This window comes from Microtus pennsylvanicus, chromosome 7 (genome assembly GCF_037038515.1).
Source record: "Microtus pennsylvanicus isolate mMicPen1 chromosome 7, mMicPen1.hap1, whole genome shotgun sequence".
Classification (NCBI taxonomy): Eukaryota; Metazoa; Chordata; class Mammalia; order Rodentia; family Cricetidae; genus Microtus; species Microtus pennsylvanicus.
Window position 1 is genome coordinate 48,394,534 of NC_134585.1, and position 27,864 is coordinate 48,422,397.

The following is a 27,864-nucleotide window of genomic DNA, read 5'->3' on the forward strand; positions in this document are numbered from 1 at the left end:
AGAGAGAGTGAAATTATTATTGTTATTATTACTATTATTATTATTTTAGGAACGTGATTCAAAATTGAAATAATAATAAGTATGTGGAAGAAATTGGAACCAGGAAACATTTTCCTCATATGTGAAAATGTATACAAAAATAACAACAAGGCAGCAACAATGAAAACCCAAGCAGATATGATATTAAACCAAGCTACTCTGGAAATATAAGATGAAGGGGAATGTGGAAGGGCAAGCGAAGATAAACAAAAGAGGTAAATATAATTAAAATGTATTAATATAGTCATAGAAAAACCATTGCTTATCTTGTGCATATAATGTTTTAAAAAATGAAAAATCACCCCTGTGACTAAAGAATTAACCAGCAAATACAAAATTTTAAAAATTAATGAGACAGTGGGTTACAGAGATTTTTCAGTGCTTAAGAACAGGGTCTGCTCCTCCAGGGAACCCAGGTTTAATTTCCAGCACCCATATGACCACTTACACCTGACTGTGGCTATAGTGCCAGGAGATGCAACATCCTCTTCTGGCCTCTTCAAGTAGCAGGCACATATGTGGTGCAGACATGCATGCAAGCAAAACACCACACACAGAATAATTAGAATATAGTTTATTTAAAAGACTTTATGGGGTGAAATAAATAAGTCAAGAATAAGCAGCAGTTCAGAAAAGTTATTTGAAAATAGTGATGAGTCATAAAATATTCTACATACAGTTTTCCTTAAATAATTTATCAGATAGGAATTGAGCTGAACTTTAGCAGTGATCAGGAAAAATATATGTTGGAAGTAAAGTGTGTGGGAGTTGACAAAGTAACCATTCCAACAATGAAGCAATGTTATCATTAACATATATCATGTTTCCATTAAAAATCTTGTGATTTTGGCACTAGAGAGATACATTAATAGTTAAGAGTATGCTCATAACCACATGTGTGTCTACTTCAAGAGTAATCTGATACCTCTGGCTCCCTCTCATGTACTGTATAGAGGTAAAAATACCTAGCCACCACACACATATAATTAAAAATAGATTAAATCTTTAAAGGTCGTCTGTTGATCAAGTGGGAATGTAAAATTGTTCATCACAAAGAAGCTTGCCTTGTGTTCCCCAAAATCTTCATACAACACATTTGGCTTTTCACTTTCAAGTTGTGAATGTCTTGAGAAGGCAGAGAATTACAAATATTGCTATCAGGTACTCCTTGCACTAATCACTATTTTAGTTATTCTTTAGTGTTTTCAAGGCCTCTTTCAGTGGAGGGAGCTATACAGCACTGTGGGTGTCATTTATCACCTCGCACACTTCTCAGGAGCCCAGAGTGCAACGCAAGCATGTGTCTGTGCATTCTTAGCATACAGATTCTATTTGTCAAATCTGCCATGTTTGGAGTCTCATAGGTATTAAAACAGAACATAAAGTACATTGATGTTATAAGTATTTGTATGTTTTATTCAACATCATGATTCTTTGTTGTCTAAAAGGTTTTTTTAACATCCATGAAAAATAAATGCATATCACACTGGAAAATACACCCATTTTCAGCAGGTAAAAGACAGGATTAAAATTAAGCATTGCAAAGTGATAATTTTATAATTGATTATTAAATAATTATGCAACACTTTCTTGTTTCTTCTATATCTACTTTATAGTAGATGTTATTATTTCTCATATGAGTGTCAGATTCAAATGCATTTTTGCTATTCTTTACTTGAATATTTGTGATTTTCCTTTTATTTAAACAGAAGGCTCTTATAAACGTCAGAGCTACCTGATCTTATCGTTACTCTATCTAGTTATAGAAATAACACAGTGGTAGAACTAAAAATATAATTTGGGGGGATTCTGAAGAGTTTTAAATCTCTTCTCAACTTGCAGCTATTATATCTGTCTGGAGATGGGACTCTAACTGTTCAAGACAAAGCCTGGCATGTACAATTCAGAGCACAGATGTCAGCCTGCCTCCGATGTCCCTCTCCCTAACACAAAACAGGAATGTGTTGTATTTGGTTCCTAGAAGTTACTGATATGGCTATTTGTAGAACTACTTGTGATTTCTTGTTCTGACAAGGACCAGAACAGCAGCAGCGTGTCCTTACCATCAGCATCACTGTCAGGGAGAGAGTAGTGCCAGCAGTGAGCAGTCTGCTCGGGCCTCTCTTGGCACCAGCTATTGTACTGCTGACAGCTTCTTGGCTCACTGATCATGTTTAGCACTCCATACAGTCCAGACCCTGAGGGCCTAAATGGGCTACATCTACGTTTTGATCTGTTTTAGCACCAAGTAAAGTCATGAATGCTCAAAGTGATTTAACAAAGGTTCTATACCTCCAAGTCTCCAAAATTATATGTTGTTTAATGTAAAAATTGTTTCCCAGTGGTGATTGGATGGGTGGCACCCCCACCCTCTATGGGCTTCTTGAGTGGAGGAGCAATGGTGTCAAAGATGTTACAGGTGATTAAATGTGTCAACAGAACCTGTCTCCAGCAGATCCATGCCCACTTCAAATACATGGTGGCAGGTATTTCAGAAATGAGAGGCTTAAGTAGATGGCAATCTTATCTGACTTTGAATAAATATTTGAAGCATATAAGTCCAGCTTTGCTCTTATTTAGGCAACTGTTAACAAAATAGGCTCTGTAAAGCACTGGCAGTTCAAGTGATGCTAACCTTGAGTCAAAAAGGAATCATATTGTTAGAGTAAACTTGGATGCCTATCCTTTACACTTTATTTCTTCCTTGCCAGGAGTCTTGGGCTTTGTTTATGGAGATTCAAATGTGGGGTTGTTTGTTGGACAATATTTCAAGCTTTTAGACAACAGAATCAGCTTCAACTCTTCAATCTTGAAAGAACTAAGACTCTTCAAAGTGAGGGGTATACACTCGGGTAACTTCTTGTTTGTTTGTTTCTGAGATTAATATTGTGCTTTTTGTCTACATGCAACAGTCCTTGATACATATCCAACTGATTTCATTTCATAGCCTTCTGTTTACTTTTGGAATGTTGCTTTATTTTTTTTAAAGATTATTCAAGCTTAATTTGAATCCTCATTTAGATGACTCTCTTATTTCTCTTCTCTCAAATGATCTCTTATTGGTATCCTTCCATGAAATCAGTGTTTCTTATGGCACCATATTTTGGAAAGGAATTTCTTGGCTGACTGATTGTTTTCTCTTCACACTTGCTTCTCTATGTTGGATCTGTACTTGGTTTGCTTAGCATCTCGTGTCTCAGGTGAGAACTAGTTCATGTATTTCTGGTTCTCTAATGACTTAAAGACACACATGTAAGAAATGCACTTAGTATGACGTGGCCCAGTTTCTGGTTGACATGCCTAGAGAAAAAGCTAGAAACCAAAACATCACACCTTAAATATTCATTTCAAAGTCAGAAGAGCTTGTAATATACTTAGGTCTCTGATTTCCAAATGTTTTGCTGTCATTCATTTGAAGTAGGCGTGAACCATAGACCAAGACTATGGATACGCTGTTACAAGGAGATGTAGAATCTTCCCCATAGCTCATCCCATTACTAAGTATTAGAAATGTTTTCTGCTTGGAACTTCCCAGGACCACACCTAGTATGATCCCAGAAGAATTTCTTACTAGGCAACTCAACAACACATACCCTTCTAAAACAAGACAGAGCAACAGAAACCAAGGAACAAAACACCCACCAACTAAGACATGCTCAGCTATCAGAACCTAAATATACAAAACAAGATGCTTAGAGTCCAGCATAAAAATACAGCATAAAAATGACACAGACCAACAGTATGGATGCAAAACCACGATATTCTTCTGCTGCATCCAAGAAACATACTTTAACATCAAGGATAAATATCACCTCAGTGTAAAAAGATGGTAACAATATATTGCTTGCAATTGGAACTAAGAATCAAGGCAGTGTATCCATTGTAAAACCTAACAAACTAGATTTCAGTCAAAACTAAGAGAAGAGATAGGGAAGGAAACCACACCTTTGTCAAGGAAAAAAATACACTAAGAGGATATTATAATTCTTAACGTCTATGCAACAAACAGAAGAGCACCCAAGTTCTTAAAAGAAACACCGTCGAAGCTTAAATCACATACTGACCCTTACAAACTAGTAATGTGAGACTTCAATACCTGATTCTCACCAATGGAAAAATCATCTAGACAAAAAATAAAGAGAGAAATGCTGGAACTAACTGCTGTAAAAAACCAAATGGATCTAAAAGATATTTTCAGAAAGTATATAAAAGATATTTCCAAAACACACAATAATATACCTTCTTCTCATCACTTTTTGGAAGGTTTTCCCAAATCAACTACTTTTAACAATGCAAGTCTCAACAAATACAAGAAATTGAAATAACATCTTGTGTCCTGTCTGACTACCACAGAGTAAAACATACATATTTGCTTATATGTGGATGTTAGCTGTAAAGTCTAATCTCTGTGGTTGTATGCTACTAAAGGAGAAATGCAAACATCAACCCAGACAAAAACCCTTTGGATCTATAATGGTGTCTTGCCTGACACAGCTTGGGTGTTGAGTAAAAACAAATACTACTCTTCTAAAAAAAAAAATGAAAGCCATAGTAATAAAATGACTCTGAATGACATTCTGCTATACTCATCAGTGCCTTGCTAGTCATCATGAGAGAAGCTTTCTATTACAGCAGATGGAAATAAATGCAGTGACGTTATGCAGAGAATGAGAAATATTGGAATACTTGGCCCTAAATAGAATGTCTCCATTAATCTCTTCTCCCAGAACTCAGGGAACGCTGGAGAAGAGGAAGAAGAAAGAGAGTAAGTACCAGAGAGAATAGAGACAACCAAGAAAACCAGGACCTCTTGTCAACAGTACAGACACACATATGAACTCATAGACACTGAGACAGTATGCACAGGGCCTGCACAGATCTGCAGCCAATGAGATCCTAGAGCTGAATGGAGGAATAGGCATAAGAATCTGTCCCTAACTTAGAAGCTATCTCCAATTGATAACTACTTGCAAATGTTTCCCTGGGGAAACAAAAATCTTAGGGATAGACAGTATGCCCAGCAGTAGATGATCAACAGAAAATGAACTTAATGGCATATTTAATGATTCATTTTCTCATAATGTGTCAGGCATTTTTATTTTTAATCTATTTTTATTCATTTATTTTCTCATTTTTACCCTGCATTTCCTTTGTGTATATATTGTGACTTCCAGTTGAATGTTTTATAGGATCCTGAGCATGCAAACAAGTGGATCTCTGAGTCTGTGTCTGTTTTTTGTTCCTTTTTTTGGGATATTTCTCTTCACTTTGTTCATTCTGTCCTTATCTGAAGTGTTGGTTTTGTTTTATCTAATATCATACTTCATTTAATATTAAACAATAACATATTTTCAGTATCATCAGCATTATAAATCATATTGCTAGCTGTTTTATCCAATTTAAAATTATATAACTGAACCAGGTGTGGAGCCCCATGTCTTTAATCCCAGAACTTGCGAGACTGAGGCAAGTTGATCACTGTGAGATGACTAGGCTGATATACATAGCAAGTTTCAGGACAACAAAGGCTTTATATGGAGACCCTGTCTCAAAACCAAGCAAATTAAGCATCATAGAAGTGGGGTTGGCAGTATAGAATAACGTTAAAATATTTGCAGCATGTATGTCAGGCCCTGGTTTTGATACTCTCCACCATGGCAAAATTAAATAAATACATAACTGAATAAATGCATGTTTTAAAATAAAATGATATTACACAAGTAATAGGTAGAATTATCTTTTCTTATACTCAATAAAAGTCTCATATCAATAAAGTCTCATATCTTATACTCAATAAAATTTACTTCTTCCATGTATTTATGTACTAATTTTGTTAATATGGGTGGTTTCAGAAAAACACATCGTGGGATAATAAAAAATTAGTGCTCACTGTCTAATGAGAATGTTGCAATATTTATAAAAATGCACTTGAAGTACACATTTATCTAGTTAACAAGCATGAGAATGCATCTATTCTTTACTAAAGCTGTTCATTTGATTTTGGTGGTGCATAGTTATACGTAAGGCATCACATGGCCTAAACAAGTGCTCTATCACTGAGTTGTATCCCTGGTTCATATTAGGGAAATGTTAAGTGACTTCCAAAATTGATCTCATTTTTTTTTCTCTAGAGAGCCGTTTGTACACTTTGCTATGCAGCATCTCCATCTTTGAAGAATTTTCAACACAGTGTAGAACCTTCTGAATCAATATTCAATAGGAGAGATTTTCTCCAAATAAAACAATTACTTCTGTATCTGTAAACCAGCAGAGGGACTTGCTTTGCCTCTAGTAGAATTTTGTGGAATTCAAGTAACATCAGTATGTGATACTCAACTTTGGGGACTCCTAACATTCTACCTTGGAACCTGTTGGTGACTCTGTAAGCCTCATGACCCAAATGAAGACGATCCACATGAGGGAAAAAAATGAAACTTTAGTTAGTATCACCTTTGCAGACAATGGGTCCCAACGTCCAGAGTTTGGCCTCATGTTTTATACTTCTTACATATTAACACATAGTAAAACTTTAAAAGAAGATTTCCATGGGACAATTATGACAACTAAACTTTAGGCATAGTATAGATACATAGAAACTCCCTAGCAAAGTAGCATCTTCACAGTAAGAATGAGTTCTACTGGATGATACATAGAGTTTAGGGAAAGGGCGTAAGGGGGAAGGATTTGTAATATCATAAAGGTAGATTCTATTGGTTGTTGATGCCAAATACATGGGACTTCTTTTATGAAATGGGTTCTATTCACCAAGAGACTAAGTTTAGGATTAGGGCTTAAACAATGCTCAGGATGCTCAATAAAACAGCCAAAATACCACCAGATGATCAGATAACATCCACTCCAGGCTTGAGGGTGACGAGTCTTCAGTCTATTTCCTTTCTTTGAGGAAAATAGGCCCACATGTTTAGCAAGCCTGGTTCTTCCAATGCTTTCTTTAAAATGTGCCTCCTACAAGAAGCCCCAATTCCCTCACTCAGGGCAAATGCCCAGCTATAAATTTGTTCTTTCACTTTGATCTATGGCTTTCATTGTTATTGCAAGTGCTTCCAAGAATGACTCTGACATAAATGTACAGTGTGTGTGTGTGTGTGTGTGTGTGTGTGTGTGTGTGTGTGTGCAGAGTATGTCTACTAGTTGTATCCAATTCTGTTCAATTTTCCACAAACTCCCAATTCCCTTTGTGTCCTTACTTAAGATACATTTTTTATAAAGTAGTGATTTGTAACGATGTGTTTTCCTATTATGAATTATATTTATAAAATATTAAGCTTTATTACTTTGCTATATGTAGATTATTTAAGTCATATTCAACCCCTGGTTACCTCCTATTTCCTTACAATGGTGCCCTTCTCTTATTCCATAAGTCCCCCATTTACATTCATATCTTTAAAAAATCTGGATATCACACATAAAGAAAACATGCTTTACTTTATCTCTATATATATCTGGCTTGCTTCTTTTAATATGATGATCACCAATTCCATCTATTTCCCTCTATAAATTATCTAGTTTCATTTTTCACATTTCACTTTTTTGTTTTTTGGTTTTTTGAGACAGGGTTTCTCTGTAGCTTTGGAGCTTGTCCTGGAGCTACCTCTTGTGGACCAGGCTGGCCTCAAACTCAGAGATCCACCTGCCTCTGCCTCCAGAGTGCTGGTATTAACGGCATGTGTCACCAGGCATTTTCACCTTTTTAAGGATACCTTCATTTATTTCACAACTTCACTACTGTAAAAAGAGTTACCACCACATGGATGTGGACCAATTTTTATCATAAGGTGATTTTGATTGCTGTAGGTACATACCCAAGACTGGTGTATCTGAGTCATACAAGAATTCCAGTTTTGGTTTTTTGAGGACCATCTCTACACTTACTTCCATATTGGATTGGCAAGTTTGCATACCCATCAACAAAGCAAAAGGGTTTCCTTCTCTCTTCCTCCTCAGCAGTGTTTATTGCCCTTTGTTGATGAGAATCAGTGTAGTTTTGCTCTGCACATCCTTTGTGGTTCAGAACACTTAGCACTTTTTCATGCATTCATTGGCTACCTGTGTTTCTTCACTAGAGGAGTATCTGTCAAATTCATCTGTCCACATATAATTGTTTTTGTTCTTATGATTGCTTTTTTAAAATTTTTATATATTCAGATATTAATCTCTTGGTGGATGAATTGGTGGGAAAGAATTTTCCCCATTTTTAAGGCTGGCCCTTCACAGTTTTGCTAAGTAGAAGCTTTTAATTTTTATGTACTCTCATTTGAAAATTTTTTTTAATCAAAAAAATCTAAATTTAAATATAATTAAATAATTCTTCATCTTCCATTACCTTCCTTGAGGCCCTGACAAACTTCTATACTCCTACTTTTCCTATGCCCTTACTCTTAAATCAAGACTATCAAGAATAATGCTAGAATGTTCCTAGAACAATAGACTCTTCTTCCTAATTATATTTTTCTGTACATATATGGATGTATATCTATTGGAAATATGTAAATAAAATCTGTTGTATGCATTTCGTTGTTTATAAGTATATGATGTCACAGCTGACCACTCTGTATTAGACAAACAATTAGGAGGATCATCCCTATGAGAGGCTGACTCTCTTCAGTAATCATCAGGCAGCTCTAGATATTTGTTCAGCAGTGCAACCCAGATACAGACAGATGTCACACGTTCTCTCTTTTTCGGTGGTTTCTAGCTCTAAATCTGCAGATGATATTAAATACTATGGCGTACCCTCAGACACCATGAAAGCATAAAGGGACCATAGTGGGGAAAAGTGGATGAGAATATAATAGTGGGATGCAGTTGATATGAAGCGTGAGATGGACAAAATGAGAAGGGGCCTCCAACTGAGGAGGGACAATCAATGTGAAAGAAGGGAGTAGGGGAGGGACAGATAACACCAATGGTGTTTAATAAGGCCTCAAAGAACTTTATTATTTTATATTTGCCTAAAAGCATTCACAGTCCCTGTAAATGTATGTGTACACACACACACACACACACACAGACAAATAAATATATGTATGATCTAGGTAGTCCGAGTGACTCCCAAAACAATAAAGACTATAGCGATTGCCCTTGGTAACCACATAGAGTTTGAAACTAAGCCCCTATTGCTGAAAACAACAGATTCTTGTGATATAGGACTTCAATGATTTGAACTGACTCTAACCTGAATGCCTTCTTCCAGTGATCTGTCTTCCACAGAACCAGAAAATACTAAGAAAGCTGCTAAGGGAGGGAAGCTATCAAAAACTCTATCAAGCTATGGATCCTATGAACCACAATAATGACCAGTATGGCAAGATATCTGAAAGGTGGGTTGAGTGGGACTCAAATGTTGGTGGTAATCAAGACTTATTTAATTTAGACTTAAGGTACTCTCAATGGAAGGGAAATCATGCCTGGTGCTAGAAACCTAGCCAGTCTCCTAAGCTAATGAAGTATAGATCTTCAAGTAGGCTCTACTGTTACCATTTTGTTAGACCAACAAAAAACACTAACTACATTTTAGACTTAGATCTTACCTCTATACCCATAGGTAAGCATAGATACCATCCCTTATCAAAGATGCTTGTTTATAGTAAATGGAGGTTATCACCAAGAACCACAATTGTGCACCATGCAGAGATCAAAAGATCATGGGTAGCCCAAACCAAATGGACATATCTACATCACAGTTCCTGTATCTATTGTTCAACATTGCTCAAGAAATAGCATAGAAGGGGGAGGAGATGTAAAAGCTATATACTAAGAAGGATGAAGGGGAAATTTCTCATGGGGTGCTATTTCTCAATTTTTGCGTTATTTCTTGGGCTATTGGAAATCTGTTCAAAAGCCAATGAGTACCATTTGTCATGAAGGGGTTTTCCTAGTTTCCACTTAATGGTTTCAAATCTTATGGTCATTGACTCATATAAATTAATTTTTGCAGAGTATCAGATATAGTGTATGTTTGTGAGTTTTGTACCATATAAAAAGTACTGTGTGTGAGTTTCCTGTGATGTTTTCTTTCTTTTCATTTGTTTGGATTTTTGTTTGTTTTCTAAAGAGAGAAGAAGAACCTGGAGTTGTTTAGGTGGGGAATGAGGAAGATCTAGAAGAACTTGGAGAAGGGAGAGAGCATGACAAGAACATATTGTATAAAAAAAAATTTCAATTATAAGGAAATAGAAATATAATTTCATTTTAATTGTGACTATCCAATTTTCCTATCACCTTTAGTTGAAATACGTGATCCTTTCTCAACTATGTGGATTTGTTAGCTTTGTTAAAAGTCTTGTGACCATTGCAACATTTTTCTGAAAGTAGATATTGTGATGATTTCGGTATTGTGGCTTTTATGTGAAATTGCTTTAACTGTCCACTGTTATATGAACTACTTCATGAGTTAAAGAGCAATTTTTTCAATTGCTAGACCAAGCTCACTTCTAATTGCTATAACAATTCCATGTTCCAAAAGATGATTTTTAGAATTATATTCTTTAATATAATCCATCTTCCTAAAATTGGGTCTATATAAGCTAAAAGAAATACTAAATCTTTATAGGGCTGAGGGAACTCTTACCAAAAATCACAAGTCTAGTAACTGACTGCCTCGAGTGAGATTCTTTTTGACTAAAATACACCAAAAGGCAGTTTATACACAGGGCATTTGTTCTAGCCTTCACTTCTGTGTATTTACCATTAGAATCAGCTCATTAGCATAAATGGAGACTTGAAGACTTGCTTGCTTATGTGTTAATGAGGACTAGAGATTTTAGAGGGGATTTCTAGCCTAAGTCAAGGTTAACAAGCCTTGTTGCCAAGTCTAGTTGGGAATACGAACTGCCACTGTGCCATCACCTCACATCTGCTAGATGCTGACAATAACCCATTCTGGGGCTAAGCATCCTGACGAACAGTACTTTCTTGTGATTTATTTTTGGCATATCTTCAAGTATTCATGAACACTGCCAGAAAAATATCATTTGTTCCTACAGGAATTCTTAGAATAGAAATTAATTATTTCCTTAGTTATGGTTCTTGTATATAGATAAAAAGTAATGGAAAAAGAAATTTTGCAGGAGAATACACCCTTATTACTTGAAGAGCGTTGCAAATCACTGGCTTTAAATTTGCAGTGTTTTGTTCAAATCATCGGACAATAAAATCTTGGAAGAATTACATTAATGAGAGACAAAGGAACAAGTTACTATTCATGAGTGTGCACTATAGATAAAATTATACTTACTATTATAAGCAAACTGATTATATCATTGTTCTTCATTTAACCTTGTATAACAAAAGAGATTCAGGTCCTACTTTGCTAATTTGTAACTAATATAAACTTCAAATCTGGCTCTTCTTTCTTAGATTAATGTTTTTGTTGATTAGAAATTTCCTAGAAAATTTCTCACATGTACATAATGCAGGCTCACCACTCTTATCCCCAAACAATCTCGTATTTCCCACACTTCCCAATTACTCTCTAAATCCCTACGTTTTTACTCACATACAAAAGCTACACTCACTCATAATCAGAGAATTCTGGTACCTAAAAAGAACAGGGGGAAACTTCAACCCCCTGAATTAGCTGAATCAGTTGATTTTTTAGGTCGGGAATGTCAAAAACTCTTAATATTATGAAAAGGCAAAATAATTTAGATATCTGTTTTCTTTATTTAAAAGGCTGTAAATGAGCCGGGCGGTGGTGGCCCACGCCTTTAATCCCAGCACTTGGGAGGCAGAGGCAGGCGGATCTCTGTGAGTTCGAGACCAGCCTGGTCTACAAAGAGCTAGTTCCAGGACAGGCTCCAAAACCACAGAGAAACCCTGTCTCGAAAAAAAAACCAAAAAAAAAAAAAGGCTGTAAATGAGTGCTATTTAGAAAGTAATAACTCACGGGAGAACTGAAGCTGATGGGAAATTCAATCATATAGCCTAAAGATTCTTAAAAGTTGGCTTAGATTCTTTTCCGCAACAAAAATCTTTTGTAATTCTGTAATTATATGTAGTTTTGACTCACTTTTGGAATTGTACCATAGAAATCTTTCTCTTTTTAGTTTACCTCAATATTTTATTATTTTCTATGTGTACATATCTGTGTATGAACATCAGCACATGCATTTGGATGACCACAGGTGCCAAGAGGGAATCAGGGGTGCCAGAGGAGTTACATAAATCTGTTAGGAGACACCTGAAACCAGCATTGGATTCTAGTCTTCTCGAGAACCCGGTTCCTGAAAGCCAATCCCAGATCCTCTTCAAAGGCAGTAATTAACTAACAACTAAACCATATCTCCAACCCAAAATTTACGTGTGATTATACTTTTATTACTATTCTTTTCTGAGTATGAATATGTGTCTGTCTGTGTTAAATATACATGTTCTTACCTGTGGAATCCAGAAGAGGGTATCAGAACTCCTTGATCTGGAGTTGTAGGTGATTGTGAGCCACTAGGTTTGAGTGCTTGGAAAAGAACTTGTGTCCTCTGAAAGAGATTCAAGTACTCTAAATTGTGGAGTAATTTCTGCCATTCCTGGGTAAATGTTTAAATTAAAAACATTTTTTCTAAAGTCTCACACAATGCAAATTATATGCAAACCATTGTCAGACTGTACTGTGTAGGAGGGAATCATGCTAAGCAAAAGGAGTTTGGACTTGTTCAATGAGCTGTGTTTGTTGGGAGTATCACCCATCTGCAGTTAGCTGAATCCATAGTTGTGGAAACTGTAGGTCTGAAATTCCAACTGTATGCATAAATACACACTCTAAATACACACAGCAAGAATACAAATGGAGTTATGAAGGTCTACAGATGCAGGAGATCCTAGGAACCTTTGTCTGTAGCCCCACCAGGGAGCAGTAGTTAAAGTACAGTTGGTACTTTGAGTAGCTGCACCATGACCTGTTTCAAAAGGCCAGCACTGCGCTTCTGAAGGAAGAACAAAGGAGAGATGTGGAACAGGAATCCATTAATCAGAGGCTCTTCCATTTTTAGCTGGGTTCTTAAGATGAAAATGTTATAATATGCAACATGGTAGGGACTCAAGATAGAATAAAAAAGAAGCCAGTTGACAAGAAGACTGAAGAAACTTTCCCACCAAGACTACAAGTAAGAGACAGAGCATTCTGCAAAATAGACCTGAATCTACTGATAGGGAAGAGGTAGGCACTATGTAAACGACTCATTGAGGGTTAGGAATCTGATAGTTCAAGGTCTTTGAACTTCTAAACATTTCCAGCTCTCTGGCCAACATCTATCTTTGGAAATATTTTCTTAATGAATTGCCTCTATTTCTACCACGAGTCCCTGGCCCAATTCTTCATTTTAAATTGGAAGTATATGAAGGTCTCTACAGGTGCCCTCTTGACTCTAATCCACACATATAAGGGCAAATCACAATAACTGAATAATTTTAATCTACAGAGGCTCTTCAATCAACTGCACAGTCCATGTAGTATATCAGGTGCACATCCTCATGATAGCAAGGCTGACTAGTACCATTGTTTACTGCAGGTGAACTACAGGACAGCATCCTCAGAGAGTATCATGGGGCAGCATGTTAAAAGTCCAGAAAAACATCAAACTTCAAAACTGGAAATGCAGTCTTTATTTGATGTATATTATTTTTATATTCTTCTAAAACTGAAAAAAACATTCTCGAGCCAAGCACAGCAATATCATGATTCTACCACACAGCTATGCTGTAGATGGAAACAGCTTCAAGAGTTAATAATGAAATGTCATACAAAAACTAGGAAGCCACGAGTTTTGAGTTTCTATTACTTCTGATTCCAGACAAAATTGAAAGAGGACACAATGGTGTAAGTTTGTAACCCCATACCAGAACAGAATAATGAGTTTGAAACTAGCCTGAGAGAACTATGAAGATCCTGTCTCAAAGCAAACAGGAGATACATCTGTGATAGAACCCTTGCCTACCATGTGTAACCCTTGATTCAATTGTCAGTTGACAAATCAAATGAACAAAACTTATAATGAAAATAAACAACTATAATAAAATTTAAATGAAGCTATAGTTTTACATATACTTAATGGTTTTTTATGGTGGTGCATTTCTTTCTCCTATTTGAGAATTTCCTTTATGCATGTAATACAATTTGATCAAATTCACTACAATCCCTCCCCTTAAATGCCTCCACCACTCTTCCCGACTTCATATGCTTTTTTGCAAACACACTGAGTAGCAATACCTGTACCAGCATGAGTGTAAAGATGTTTTCTGGAGCATGGCAAAGTCAAACAGGATCTGCATCCTTGAAGAAAATTGACTCTTCCCACTTCTCCCCTCCAATGGCCACAATCAACGCTAGGATCTTGGCTAGTTAGGTATGAAGACAGGCCTACAGTGAGCAAAACCATTCCCTGGTCAAGGGATGCTGGACTTTATAAAATGGAAAAGTGAGATGAAATGAATACTTTTTTATCTCTCTTTATTTGCTAACTGTGGATGTGGTGTGACCAGCTGCTTCAAGCTCCTTCTGTCTTGACTTTTCCTCCATAATGGGTTATATTTTAAACTGTGAGCTAAAATAAACTTTTTATTAAAAAAATCTGCAGCAGTAAGTTTCATGTCTATTTCATATAAAATTCTCTATTGTTCAGGCCCATCCCCACCTCAGTCAAGGCACGTTCTAATTTTTAGATTGTCACACTTATTTACTTCCCATTGCACTAGCTTCTTTATGAGGAACTTTTCTCTTGTGGTCCTGAGGATTCTTGTTTCCCATGAGCGGTCAGGTAAGCACAGGTTTCCTTTCAGAGATCACTTAAGGTTTGTTTAGAGAATATACCCAGTCTCTAGAGAAAGGTAGTGAAGTAGCTAGAAGCCACTGCATGGTGACAAACAGTAAGCATGTCAGAACCTGGACCCGGCTGTAGACAAAGCCTTAATCCTATTGTTTGACTTACCATATATAAAATCAAAGAAAACACAATTTCTCCCACTTGTAATTAAAATTATTCATACTATTATTGTATTTTCTAAAAGTTTTCCTCAAGCTATCTTCATGTGAGGACTCTAGTGTCTGAGGGTCCATAAAACCATTTTGTCAATAACATATTTCTGACTTAAGAGTTTAGGGAGTAAACTTAGAAATTTATACTTCTTAAAAGACATTCTATAGTATTGTCATGTGTCTGAACTTTAACATACCGTAACAAAATCTGGATGCAAGGATTAAGATGTTATATGTTTTGGTAAAGGTTGACAGCATCAGTGCTAATGTATGATGTAGACCTTAGGTCTCCTTGTACTACCTACAAGATTACACACATTGAATAATACTTTACTAACCTAAATTATAGAAAATATAAAATCGTTGGCTATTCATTCAAGATATCCTCTTGCTTACCCAAGAGTTTGATTGTCTTTGGCTAACACTGAGCACCAGTGCACACTAACAAATGATCATTGAAATTAATGACCTCGTATTGTACTAGCCTCAGGACAGCTGTTCCAGAATCTTCTAACGTGAACTTATTATACTTCTTGCTGCAAAGGTTGACGTGGCCTGTGCCATTGCACCATCTGCTCAGCTCTCACTCACCAGCATCTGCTATTCTTGCCTTGGCACCATCTGCCTGGCCATCTCCATCCCCATCTGCACTGTTCGGTGGTACTGCCGAAATTACAACACATTTCACCTTCTCCTAAACAGAAGGATGCCTGAGTCCTGAGTCGTTTCTCCTTTTAGACTTTAGGAGCCCTTTGTGAGATGTCTATAAGGTTTACTTTAAGAATACCTTCATTCTCATGAGCACAAATTGTATACTATTTGTGACTTTTAAAAATTGGAAAAAGCTCTGTATGGTTGGCTATAGTAAGATACATAGAGTTTCAAATCACCACTATAAAATTACTTGGAATTCAGACAATGTGTTGCCTTTAAAAATATTTTGCAATCAGGAAAAGTAGAACAAAGGCATGTGGATTTCAGCAACATTAGATATATAAACATGTCTGATGTATGTTTGCCATATAATTGGTTAACAAACTAATAAGAAACATAATGTGAAAATTATTAAATGTAAAATACCTTTTTTATCCAAATTTGGTAATAGACAGATATATGAATGGTTAGAATAGAAGACTTGCAGTCATTTGTTGAAAGTCTGTAAAGGTTTACCCTGCTACCTACATTCTTTAGTGACTTTTCTTTATATGCATACACCAATGAATCCTGCCCTGCAGAAAAGAGGATCTGATGCAAGAAAAGGCTTTGAGTTCAGCAAAATGAAGCATGGGGCAATGAAAAATTGGCAAGGAAAACGAAAAAGCCAGTGAGACTGAATTGTGTGACAATCTTTACACACTGGATTAGTATACTCAATTTCTGCTTTCCACCCTCCTAGAAGACCACGCCAAAACTCGCCTCTTCACTGACATTTTTTCTGCAGTCACAAAGAGTGGAAATGTCCAATAATTTCCATTTGAAGTGTTTAGAATGTTAATAGAAAAAGAAATAATGCTTTTAGTACAGATCTAATATAAACTTGACTCACATGGTTCCTGTAAATAAAAGAATGCAGGCTTACTAACTACACACTTTTATTGGAAGGATCATTGAAAGGCAGAAAAGGAGCCATAATAATCAGAAATAAAGATAAGAATGATGTCTGAGCTCAGTTACACCAAAGCATAGGGCCACAGGGCTGTTGAAGGCTGGGGTGAAACGTTGGAAAACATTAGGAAGTATCCAGAGAATGTTTGTCTTGTTAACTAGATTTATCCAAAACCAAATCAATCCTTCACATCTGTATAACAAAAGACAATCAGAGCAAGAACCACAGAAACTAGAAGCAGAGTTGTTATTTTTTTAAAGTAGTCAGGAATAACACTGTGTAGAGAAAACCTTTTTTCATATAAGAATGTTACAGAGGGAAGGAGAAAAGAATAATCTTCCACATTGTTGGGATTGGAATAGGTCTACAGAGAGACTGTACTGGTAGGCCACAGCCTCATGATGAGACACAGATTAATAGAAATGGGTTGATTTAAGATGTAAGGGCTAGCTAGGAATATGCCTAAACTTTTGGTTAAACAGTGTTGTAATTAATATCATTTTATGTTACTATTTGGAACTCGGTGGCCAGGAAACTAAATCTCAGTCTCCTTTTACAGATCACAGTTCCAGGCATGAAATTAAAGCTTTGAAATCTTCCTTTGGAAAGGAGAAAGACCTGGAAGATAGTGGTACCAACAATCTGAAAATGCCTTCTTTAAAATGTGCTTGCCTGTGTTGAAGTTCTTTAACTAAAAACATTTAAAAGGCAAAATGTAACAAAAAATCAGTTTAATTAGAAATAAATTGGAAAAGGCCTATAGAATAAGGAATGTATTTTTTTCTTACAGTTGTGAAATGTATTTGTGTTCTGATTGATCTATTACTTTAGAAAGTGTTAAAATGCTCAAGAACCTTGAAATCATAAAGTAAAGCTATGATCATAAGTTAGGGTCAATTGATTTTTAAAGAAATAATTATAAATTTAGTGTCTTCCAAATTCCACTGCTTGTAAGCCTACATAAGATACAGTCATGGCGTTGGCCTTCCCTGTCACTGATTAGCTACAGTCATCCTGGGAAGATCCCTGTTCTGTGAACTCCATTCATAGTGCTCCTCTCTTATGGGTCTAATTGTTTTCCCTCATTTACACAGCATATTTACTACCACTTTTCTATATTGAGTTAGGCAAATGCATTGTGTTACAGTTGCCTACTCTAGTCAATACATTAGTGCACTGTTTTATAACACAGAATGTAACACAGAGATGATGGAGTCCAAATGTGTGTGTGTGTGGGGGGGTTGCAGGCTTCACCATCCTTATATAAGTGTCCTTTATCATGATCATACAGGAGAACCACTTAGTGATACATTTCTCAGGGGTCTCTCCTTCACTAAATAATACATGACTGCATTCTGTTAATGAGATTATATGTGTTTATTCTCTCTCTCTTTCTCTTTCCCACCCTCTCTCTGTCTCTTTCTGTCTGTCTCTGTCTCTCTCACTGTGTGTGTGTGTGTGTGTGTGTGTGTGTGTGTGTGTGTGTGTGTGTGTTGGCATGGCATGTGTTTAGAAATCAGAGGACATCTGACAGGAGTCAATCCTCTCTCTTTCCACCACATGTGTTCCTAAATTCTGACTGATCCCTCAGGCTTGTTAGCACACACTTTTACCCACTGAGCCATCTAGCCAGCCATAATGTAATTGCAGCTAACACACTGAGCAGCATTTAACTGAGTTACTGTTGCTAATATTCCAGACTATTTGAATCTGGTTTTTTTTTTCATATCAAAAAATCTTTTTAAAAAAATCTTCTCAAACTTGGAAAAAAAAATTTTATGGATCCATTCTCTATTCCTAGTGACCTACTTATAAATCAGTTAGACACATCCCCACCACTAAAAATATGTGAAAAAAATAATATTTTATTTAATTATTTTCTGTCTTTTTAAAAAATCATGTGAAGCCCTAGGGGATAATAGACACTAAAATATCTAAAATAAAGGGCCTGTATTATTATTTATCTACTTAAAGTTTCTGAGATTTGAAGTTAGCTGTCAGAACCATAATCTTGCTGTGTGTAATATTTCAGTAATTGTAACTACTGACATCAGAAAGTATTGGAGGTTATAACTACATTCAGAAGGAATGCAAACAGGCTATGGGCTAAAAGGGTATGATAACATTCTGGATTTTCTTTTTAAATGTACAATTCCTCATCATATATGTCTTTCACTTGCTTCGTTAGAGTTACCACAAGATACTTCATATTATTTGTGAGTTTCACAAATGGTATTGTTCCCTTGATTTCTTTCTCAGCCCGTTTATCATTTGTATATAGGAGGGGTACTGATTTTTTTTAGTTAATGTTGTACCCAGCCAGTTTGTGGAAGGTGTTTATCAGTTGTAGGAGTTCACTGGTAGAATTTTTGTGGTCACTTTTGTATATCATCTGCAAATAGTGAAAGTTTGATTTCTTCCTTTCCAATTTGTATACCTTGATCTCCTTTTCTTGTCTTATTATTCTACTTAGAACCCTGAGTACTATATTGATTAGATATGGAGGGAGTGTACAGCTTTGTCTTGTTTCTGATTTTAGTATAATTGCTTTGACTTTCTCTCCATTTAATTTGATGTTGGCTGTTGACTTGTTGTATATTGTCTTTATCATGTTTAGGTATATTCCTTGAATTCCTGCTTTCTCCAAGACCTTTATTATGAAGGGGTGTTAGATTTTGTCAAAAACTTCTTCAACATATAATGAGATGATCATTTGTTTGTTTTTCCTTTTGATTAGTTAATACGGTGGATTACATTGACAGATTTTCAATGTTGAACTCTCCCTGCATCTCTGGGATAAAGACTACTTGATCATGGTGGATGATTTTTTTTTGATATGTTCTTGGATTTAGTTTGCCAGTATTTATGTTTTGGATAGTTCTTGGAATTTAACACAGTGCTTTTCACATGCTAAGGAGGAACTTTAAAAGCAAGCTACAGCTCCCAGTCTTAGAAATTTCTATAACTCTGATGCCCTGGCTAATCTCTAACAACTAGGTTGAAACATCTTTCTGCTTTAGCTTTCTATTTGGAAGGAGATACAAGTGTGTGCTGCTAGACTGTGAGGTTTTTCTTTTGTTAATGTTTTCTGATATGCAGCATGACCTGGGAGATGCTTCATGAGTCACGAGTCAAGCATTGTGTGTGTATAATTACATCACTACTGATTCATGAACTTTGATTGTTTGGTTAGTTTTGTTTCAGGCTGTGCTGAAGGAGATGATTTAAAGTTGGTATTATGCAGAATCTCTTTATTTTGCTTTTTATTTGAATTATAATTTGCTCCCAATGACTTTACATCTGCATTTTCAAAGAAAACTTCACTCTACACAAAATAACTTTTGAAACTACCAGAAATTGAGTGTTAAAATGATCCAGTATTCCAAGTTGCCATCTCTGCTTCTAAATTCTTTGGAATTTCTGAACCAGAAAATGCCATTGGACCTATTGTATGTAAAAGAATCACAGGCACACAGCAAGAACTTAGAGTTATACTGATTGTTGTTTTTTTTAAAAAAAAGTCAATAATGGCCAAAACCTAAGGAATGAGTTTAAAAGAGAGTTATACAATCTACACCACTTTTAGGTATATGCGTACTCTATGTGAGAAAAACTCAAAGATCTATGCATATCACAGCATCCAGGAATATAATGAGCCAGTTACCTATCTGAAGATTATACATACACTCATGTACATACATACAAACAGACAGACATAAAGAAGAAAGAAATAATACTCTTTAGTGCTTAAAGAAGACTGTAGCCTGGAAGCATTATATTAAGTAAAATAATCCAAAGTGAAAGACAAAATAGTACAAGTTTTCTCTAATTTATGTATCACAGAGCTTATAGAGATATGTAAAACAATTTTTATTTATGGTATGAAATAGGAGGGATGCTAAAGAGAGAAGTTTCTACTAGAAACTTCCTATATACATATACGTAAAAATAGTTTACAATTGAGTTACTCTAAAACAGGGTAATGATGACCATTCTAGACACCACAGGATAACAAATTAAAGACCGAGGACCAGAAATGGCTTTCCTTAGGTATTCATCTGGATGCTTTACTGGATGGCTTTTCATTGCTCTATAAGCTTCTATGTATAATTCTGGAAAAATAGTATTGAACAAACTCTATTTTTTTTTGGTGTTTTTCAAGACAAGGTTTCTCTTAGCTTTGGAACCTGTCCTAGAACTAGCTCTTGTAGACCAGGCTTGCCTTGAACTCACAAAGATCCGCCTGCCTTGGCCTCCCAAGTGCTCGGAATAAAGGCATGCGCCACCACCACCCGGTTTAAACAAACTCTTAATAACTTATTTTGTACCCATAGATTAGGGCATCTCCTAATCCTTATCAGAGAAATTTCTTTTGACAGTAGATTGTGATTAACACAAAGACTCACAATCCATTAAGGGGCCAGAAACAAGAGACCACAGAATGTTCAGCCCTAAACAGAACATCTGTATCATACCCCTTACCCCCAAGTCTCGGGCAGACAATAGGAAGAGAATAACAGCCAAAAGTGGTCAATGACAAAAGGAAACAGTGCTTTCTAGACACGGGAAGTCTCAAATGTGAAGCTTTCACATGAGTGAAAGTTGGTAGCGTTCATCAGATCTGTGCAAACTCAAGCCAGATGAAATCCCAGTATGGAGAAGGAAGATGAGCATAAAATCACATGCCTAACTAATGAGCTAATGGTGATTGCTGAGGAAGAGAGAGTCTATCTTTTCTGAAACTTTCCGTCCCTGATAGATTGACCATGCCCGAGTGAAGGCCACATGTCCAAGGGTATATGCACAGTGTCAATTGTCCTTGATGAGCTTAATTTAAAGAAAAGTGAGAGAGTACACAAATTGAGTAAGAAGGGAATTCCCAGACAATGTATCTGGGAAGCATAGACTCAAATATGACTAAAACACATTGTTGAAAATTCTCAAAGAACTCATAAAACGAAAAATAATAAATCTAGAATATATATATGACTTTTGATAATGACTAAAAGTTATGTATCATATTGATATCATTCACTACTTTAGATTAGTTGCCATTCACTAGATTTGCAGATTCTTAGGTCTAAGAACAAGAAATCTGACAATTGTTTACAGATAATTCTTAGGAATTGTACTGGTTTAGTTACTTAGTATTAGAGAGTCTCCTCCAATAACCACGATTTCATTAGTTTTGAAGTTATCTTGGTGTCCAGTATTAAACATCTAACTGGACTCAAGAGAAAGAGTTTGTGTGTACATATATATGAGCATGAGAATCTCACAAGAGGATATACTAACAATGTCAAATCCTGTCCAATGAGTCTTTTCAGCTAGAAAGTATGCAATTATTTTTGAAAAAAAAAACATTTTCCTTCATACTTAGCAAACAGATATTTGATTTTTGATTCATTTTGTATTATGCATTTATGCTTTCTAAAGTTTTGGTAGCTGATTTCTGAGTGAATGACTGATTTTAAAGTTTCTTTTAAATGCATTTATTTTAAGGAACAGGATGTGTTCACAAACACATTAGTCTTTATTTATCTCCCAAGGGAATTTTGGGATGGCTCCAATTTAAAATACTCTATCATGTTGTTGCATCATATGTTAGGCCAATGTGTCTTTATTCTTTGTTTCAGGAGAAAAGTCACTGCAGATCACTCCCTACTATGCTAAAAATCTTAAGCAGAAAGAGAACAATTTATGGAAATAGAAGGGAGATGAGCAGAAGCAGCCAACTGGCACCATGTTTGGGGCTTGCATGCAAATCAGGTTCCTCTGTGCTTTCCAACACTTCGCAAAATCTTTTGAAACCATATTTAAAGCTGGATAGCAACTCTATATGAAGTCATCAGTGATATAAATACAGACAGCACTGTGTTGGGGAGAGCAATGCCAGGGATTGACAGGACCAACAGATAAAATGAAGGCAATTAAGTTTCCACAAACAGTTGACTTGGTGTTGAAACAACACTCTTCTTGTAGACAGCAGTGTAGAAAGAAATAAATGACAATCATTCATTTCCAATACATAAACCAGGCTGGTCTACTGAAAAAAAAAAAGAATTCTTTTCCAGTTTTCTTCTTTCAACATGTACAAATAAATTCTTCAGTAATCTGTGGTTGAGCAAAGGTTCTTGTCTACAAAGGTTTACACAACTTTAGATAACTTTTGATACTTTATCAACTTAGTATCATTCCCTCAAACTCTTCTGGCTACAGGTTTGCAAGTTTTAAAAAATACTTTTTTTGTTTGTTGCAGACTGTTTCCCAGAGATTCATTATAAATACCTCACCAAGGACAGGAAATTAAATTCTACTTTAGAAGCATCAGTTTTTCTCTTAAGTTTTATTTAACTCCCATGTGAGAACAAAATAATCCTCTACTACTTACATTTTATTTTCTCCCCTTCTAGAAACTCAAGTGACCTTACTTTTAAAAAGATGTGAAGAAATATTTTTTATTAAATAATGTTTTCAAATCTACAAGGGAAAAAATATTAAAAAGTAATGGGAGAAATCGTTCAATATAATTTTATACAAAGGTGTATATATAAATGGACATATATATATATTCGTGAATAAATATTATAAGCATGAAACATTATAGGTGATAGATATAAGGTAGTAAAATATTGTAGGTATTAGAAAAAAAAGGTTGATTGATGGTCTGTAGATGATAGATATGTTCCTTTCCAAAGCATCTGATTTTCATCATATGCATGTTAAATTATACATGGGCAAAAGAGAGTAAATAGGAGAAATTCCCTAAAATTCACTTGAGAGCACAGTTTGTTTTATTTGTATGCACTTATAACGAGCTCAAACAATTCATAATGCCCTCCTTTGATGTTTCTGAAAATAATAAAAGAAATTAAAACAACCGTAAGAGAAACTAAAAGTATCAGCCCCAGAGTGAGTTTTCTATTTCATGTGTGGTTTCTGTCTATTGGTGGGAACTGACATTCTTTGTTTTCCAAACATCTGTTGACTTCTTTGCCATAAACTCGAGAGATGTCTGGAGGCATAGTGTTTATTTATTGAATGTACAATACAAACCTACTTAAATTTCCAGAATTCTCAAGGCAGTTTGTTATCACTATATACTTCTGATTGTATCTCTGCCAATCTTGTAGATTTTTTTTTCTGTAAACACTGAGATCTTATGTTAGTAGAGTAGTTTTACTTACATCCTGAGAAACTCTCAACCTGCCTGGAATAATATAGTATCATCTCATAAATGCTTTGTAAGCACAACACTTCGGCCACTAAAAAACCAATATCGGTAGGTTGCATAGTTTGTATGTTTGTTTATGCTAAGCAGAGACATGCAGAAAAGAATCACTTCACATTAGTATTTTAATAGATTGGAGAAATGTCTCAGTAGGTAAAGTCCTTTGCAGACACACATCAGGAGCATAGTTCAGCTCGATAACCAACACCCAAATAAAAAATTGGAACTGCTGGCACACTCTTTCAATCCTTGCATAAGGAAAAATTGAGACAAGATGACTCCTGAAATTTGCTGACCAGTTAATATAAAAAAGAAATCCATATTTTAAAAATGAGGTTGTGAGTGATTGAGGAAGGTGCCTTACATTGATCATTAATCTCTGGTCTCCACACACATGCAAACATGAGTGCACACACGAGAACACAAGTGTACACATACATATTCATATCACACACATACATACGTATATTTCAATAAATATCTTTGAGCTACAGAAAGAAACTGACAAAGTACTTTCATTTTCGTTACCACTACTGAACTTTTCAGGATTCTTGCTATTCCTCTTTGATTCTGCCTGATGATTCGCTGGATTTCTTCTGTGTCTGTTGTTATGTCCCCCTTTTCATTTCTGATTTTGCTAATTTGGATATTCTCTCTCCTCGTTTTGCTTAGTTTGGATAAAGGTTTGTCTATTTTGTTGATTTTTCTCAAAGAACCAACTCTTTGTCTCATTGATTCTACATATTATTTTCTTTGTTTCTATTTTGTTGATTTCAGCCCTCAATTTGATTGTTTATTGCCATCTAATTCTCTTGGGTGAATTTGTTTCTTTTGGTTCTAAAGTTTTCAAATGTTTTGTTAATTCACTAGTGTGGGATTTTTTCCAGATTCTTTATGTATGTATTTAGTGCTATGAACTTTCCTCTTAACCCTGCTTTCATTGTGTCCCATAAATTTAGGTATGTTATATGGGCAATTTCACTGAATTTTAGGAAGTCTTTAATTTTCCCTTTATTTCTTCCTTGACCCATTGATGATTCAGCCAAGTCCTACAACTAAGTCTTACAGTTTGTTCTCGGTGTAAGAATACTGGTAAATCATCTCTTGGTGATGTTGTCTAAGTCTTTGTATAATACAGATACATACCTTCATCATGATTTGTAATCCGCAGGCTATAACTTTGCTCTGAACATGTTGTACTCATGAAACACTTGTTCATGCAGTTCCTGGATCTGTTGAAGTCATTCCCCTCGTACTGACTGCCTCACTGAGTTGATCTTCTTTGTGAAGTGTCACTTAAAACTGTAGTACGCAGTGCAGACAAAGACGTGGTTCTTAGTAGCACACGGTTTTAAGAGCTACGTGAACCTGGGTAAGTTCTACACCACACATATTTTTAGTTAACTTAATTGTAAAGGAAATGCATAGGTAACAGTTCAGTAGCATTGCTATAAAATAGAGTGCATGCAAAGTCTGCTAATATTGTTGTGATCTAAAAGCAAAGGTCTGCCATTTCCACACTTTTAAGAGGATTTTTGATCAATATATTTTGTACAAGATAATGTTACTTGTTGAGTTCACTCTCATGAACTATCATGGGAAGGAATCAGAAGAGAGACTTGTCATGTGGGACTAATTATCACAAGTTATAAAAAATCTGATAGTACTGATTTAAACATCTTTACTTAAGTTTTAAGTTTTGCACATGTATATATTTTATGTTAAGTAGATTCCCCTCATACCTCCATTCCCTTCTTCCCTATCTTTTCTCCTTTATTTTCTTTTGTTACATTGGGCATTTTATTCCTTCCTATATGTCATGTATCCCTATATAATTTTGTGTTTATATTTAATCAAGGCACCATAAGTAAGTGAGAGAAGATATGAGACATTTGTCCTTATGAGATTGTGTTAGCTCACTTAAAATGGTTATCTCCAGTTGAATTCATTCTCAAGTGAAAGACATGATTGTGTTCATCTTTAGGATAAAAAAATGACTTACATACTTTTCTATCTTTATGTGTGCAAACAGCAGATAGAGGACATTTTTAAACCATTACTCTGTTGTTAGAAATCTAAGTTGATTCTATAATGTAGCTATTGTGAGGAATGCGGCAGTAAACATTGTCATGTGTCTCTGTGATGTGGAGTTGACTTGGAGGGTTTTTTTTTGGGGGGGAGGGGGTAAACCTGTTGTTAGATCTTTGAGATCCCTCCATACAGACTTCCATAGAGGCTGAACTAGTTTGCATTCCAACTAGCATTGTAAAGCATCCAACTAAGGAATAAGTGGCGTCTGGGACACCTTTTATTTTATCTGAATCTGTTTGAAGCTGCCATCAATACAGCCAGCCAGCAGAAGAGCATAACACTCCAACAAGTAGAAGTCCTACATATGTTTTACATCCGTTGTTTCCCTTGGGGAATCATTGTGTGAGTCCTTTTTGCTTTACCCAAGTAAAGCAACCTACAGAAGCAACTGTGGACTCGGGGGAGGAGGGCTGTTTTTAGCTGTCCAAACACCTCTCTGAGGCTGTTTTGATTGCTAGTCTCTGATCTTTCTTCCACTGTTCAATACCTTCATGTGAGATCTGGGATCCTGTAAAATCACATAACTGTGTGTCCCACTTGCCCACACACTTCCTCATCAGTTTCTCTCGTCTGTGCCCTTCTTCCTTTCTCATTCTCCTTGCGGTTTTTCTCTCTGTTCTACTTTTTTCCCCATTATGTGTGCCATTCTCCTGTGCTCTGATTCGGGAAAACATTACCTTCAGCATATATTTCATAGTGTACATGATGAGTGCATACTCATTTCTTCAGTGAGTGACCTTTAGTACAGAATTTAATAAATTAATCTAATGCAAAAATTAAAAAGGAAAAGCAAAAGGAGGACAATTTATTTAAAAAGTAATGATGAGATACTCATATAAAATAAGTTTGGATTTATGTCAAACAAATGTAATCCGCAATAAGTCATGCAGTATTCATTTTTAAATACATGGCACATTAAACATATTTTTGTTTAAGAGATAAGATAGAGTTCAAATTCCTTATTTTTGTATTTTATATTCAAATGATGTTTCCTTATTCAATTTCATTTTAGGCTTTATAATAAATCAGATGATAATTTCTGTAAATTTAAATTTACATATCATAATATTTCCTTGATGGTTTTTTTGTATCTTATGTCACCAATGTTCTCCATGCCCCATTTTGCCCCATTTTAATATGTTTTAATATCTATAAGGATAAGATTTCAAGTTTTCCTATTCTTCAATATTATCAAAGTTGAATCACTGTCCAGAGGAAAAATACTTTCATGATTTGTCTACTCAGATAACCAGCAATTATCAAACACTCATGTACACAGAGATACACAAACACAGCATTAGCTATATTAAGTGAAAACAAAACTAGACATCTACTTTTAAAACTTTAGTTAAATAAAATATACCGCTTTAAAATGGGCATCTATACCACATGTCCTCTTTCTAAGGCTTAGAGATCACTGAAGTAGGTGAAATAATTATAAGAACCAGGAGCATTGGGTGACTACAAGAATATTGTTTTCAGAATACAGCAGAGTGATTGTAGATATGAAATTACAACGACTGTAACAGACTGCACAGTCCTAGGTATTAGCAGCAAATCCAAGCCAGACAAAATCCCAGTATGGACACAGAAAGTGGGCACAAAGGCCCATTCATTGTTGAGGTGCTGTTGGCCAGCGATGGCTGCAGAAAAGGCACAGTCAGTTTTCTTTAAGGATGTGATCTCTGATCCAAGAATGGCAACACAAATCATATTTTATGAAATTAAATACAAACAATCAAAACAAAAATATGGGAGAAGTTGGGAAAGGAGGTAAATGTGATCAAAATAAGGTGCATGAAATTCTCAAAAAACTAATAAAAAAAACTGTGATCTATTTTGAAAACTTTCAAAGAACATAGATAATTCACACAAAACAAAAAGAAAAGTATAATCAGGTAATTATAA

At 35.5% G+C, this 27,864-nt stretch overlaps 1 protein-coding gene across 1 annotated transcript in view; it reads left to right on the forward strand.

The window, feature by feature from the left end:
* Positions 1-13,082: 13,082 nt before the first annotated feature.
* The window catches only part of Crisp1 (cysteine rich secretory protein 1), a 39,540-nt gene continuing 24,758 nt past the window's right edge, over positions 13,083-27,864 (forward strand). Inside the window, exons 1-3 of the mRNA XM_075979141.1 lie at positions 13,083-13,160; positions 15,573-15,680; positions 25,174-25,237. Coding sequence (XP_075835256.1) covers positions 13,083-13,160; positions 15,573-15,680; positions 25,174-25,237 — 250 coding nt within the window. The remainder of the gene's footprint in view (positions 13,161-15,572; positions 15,681-25,173; positions 25,238-27,864) is intronic.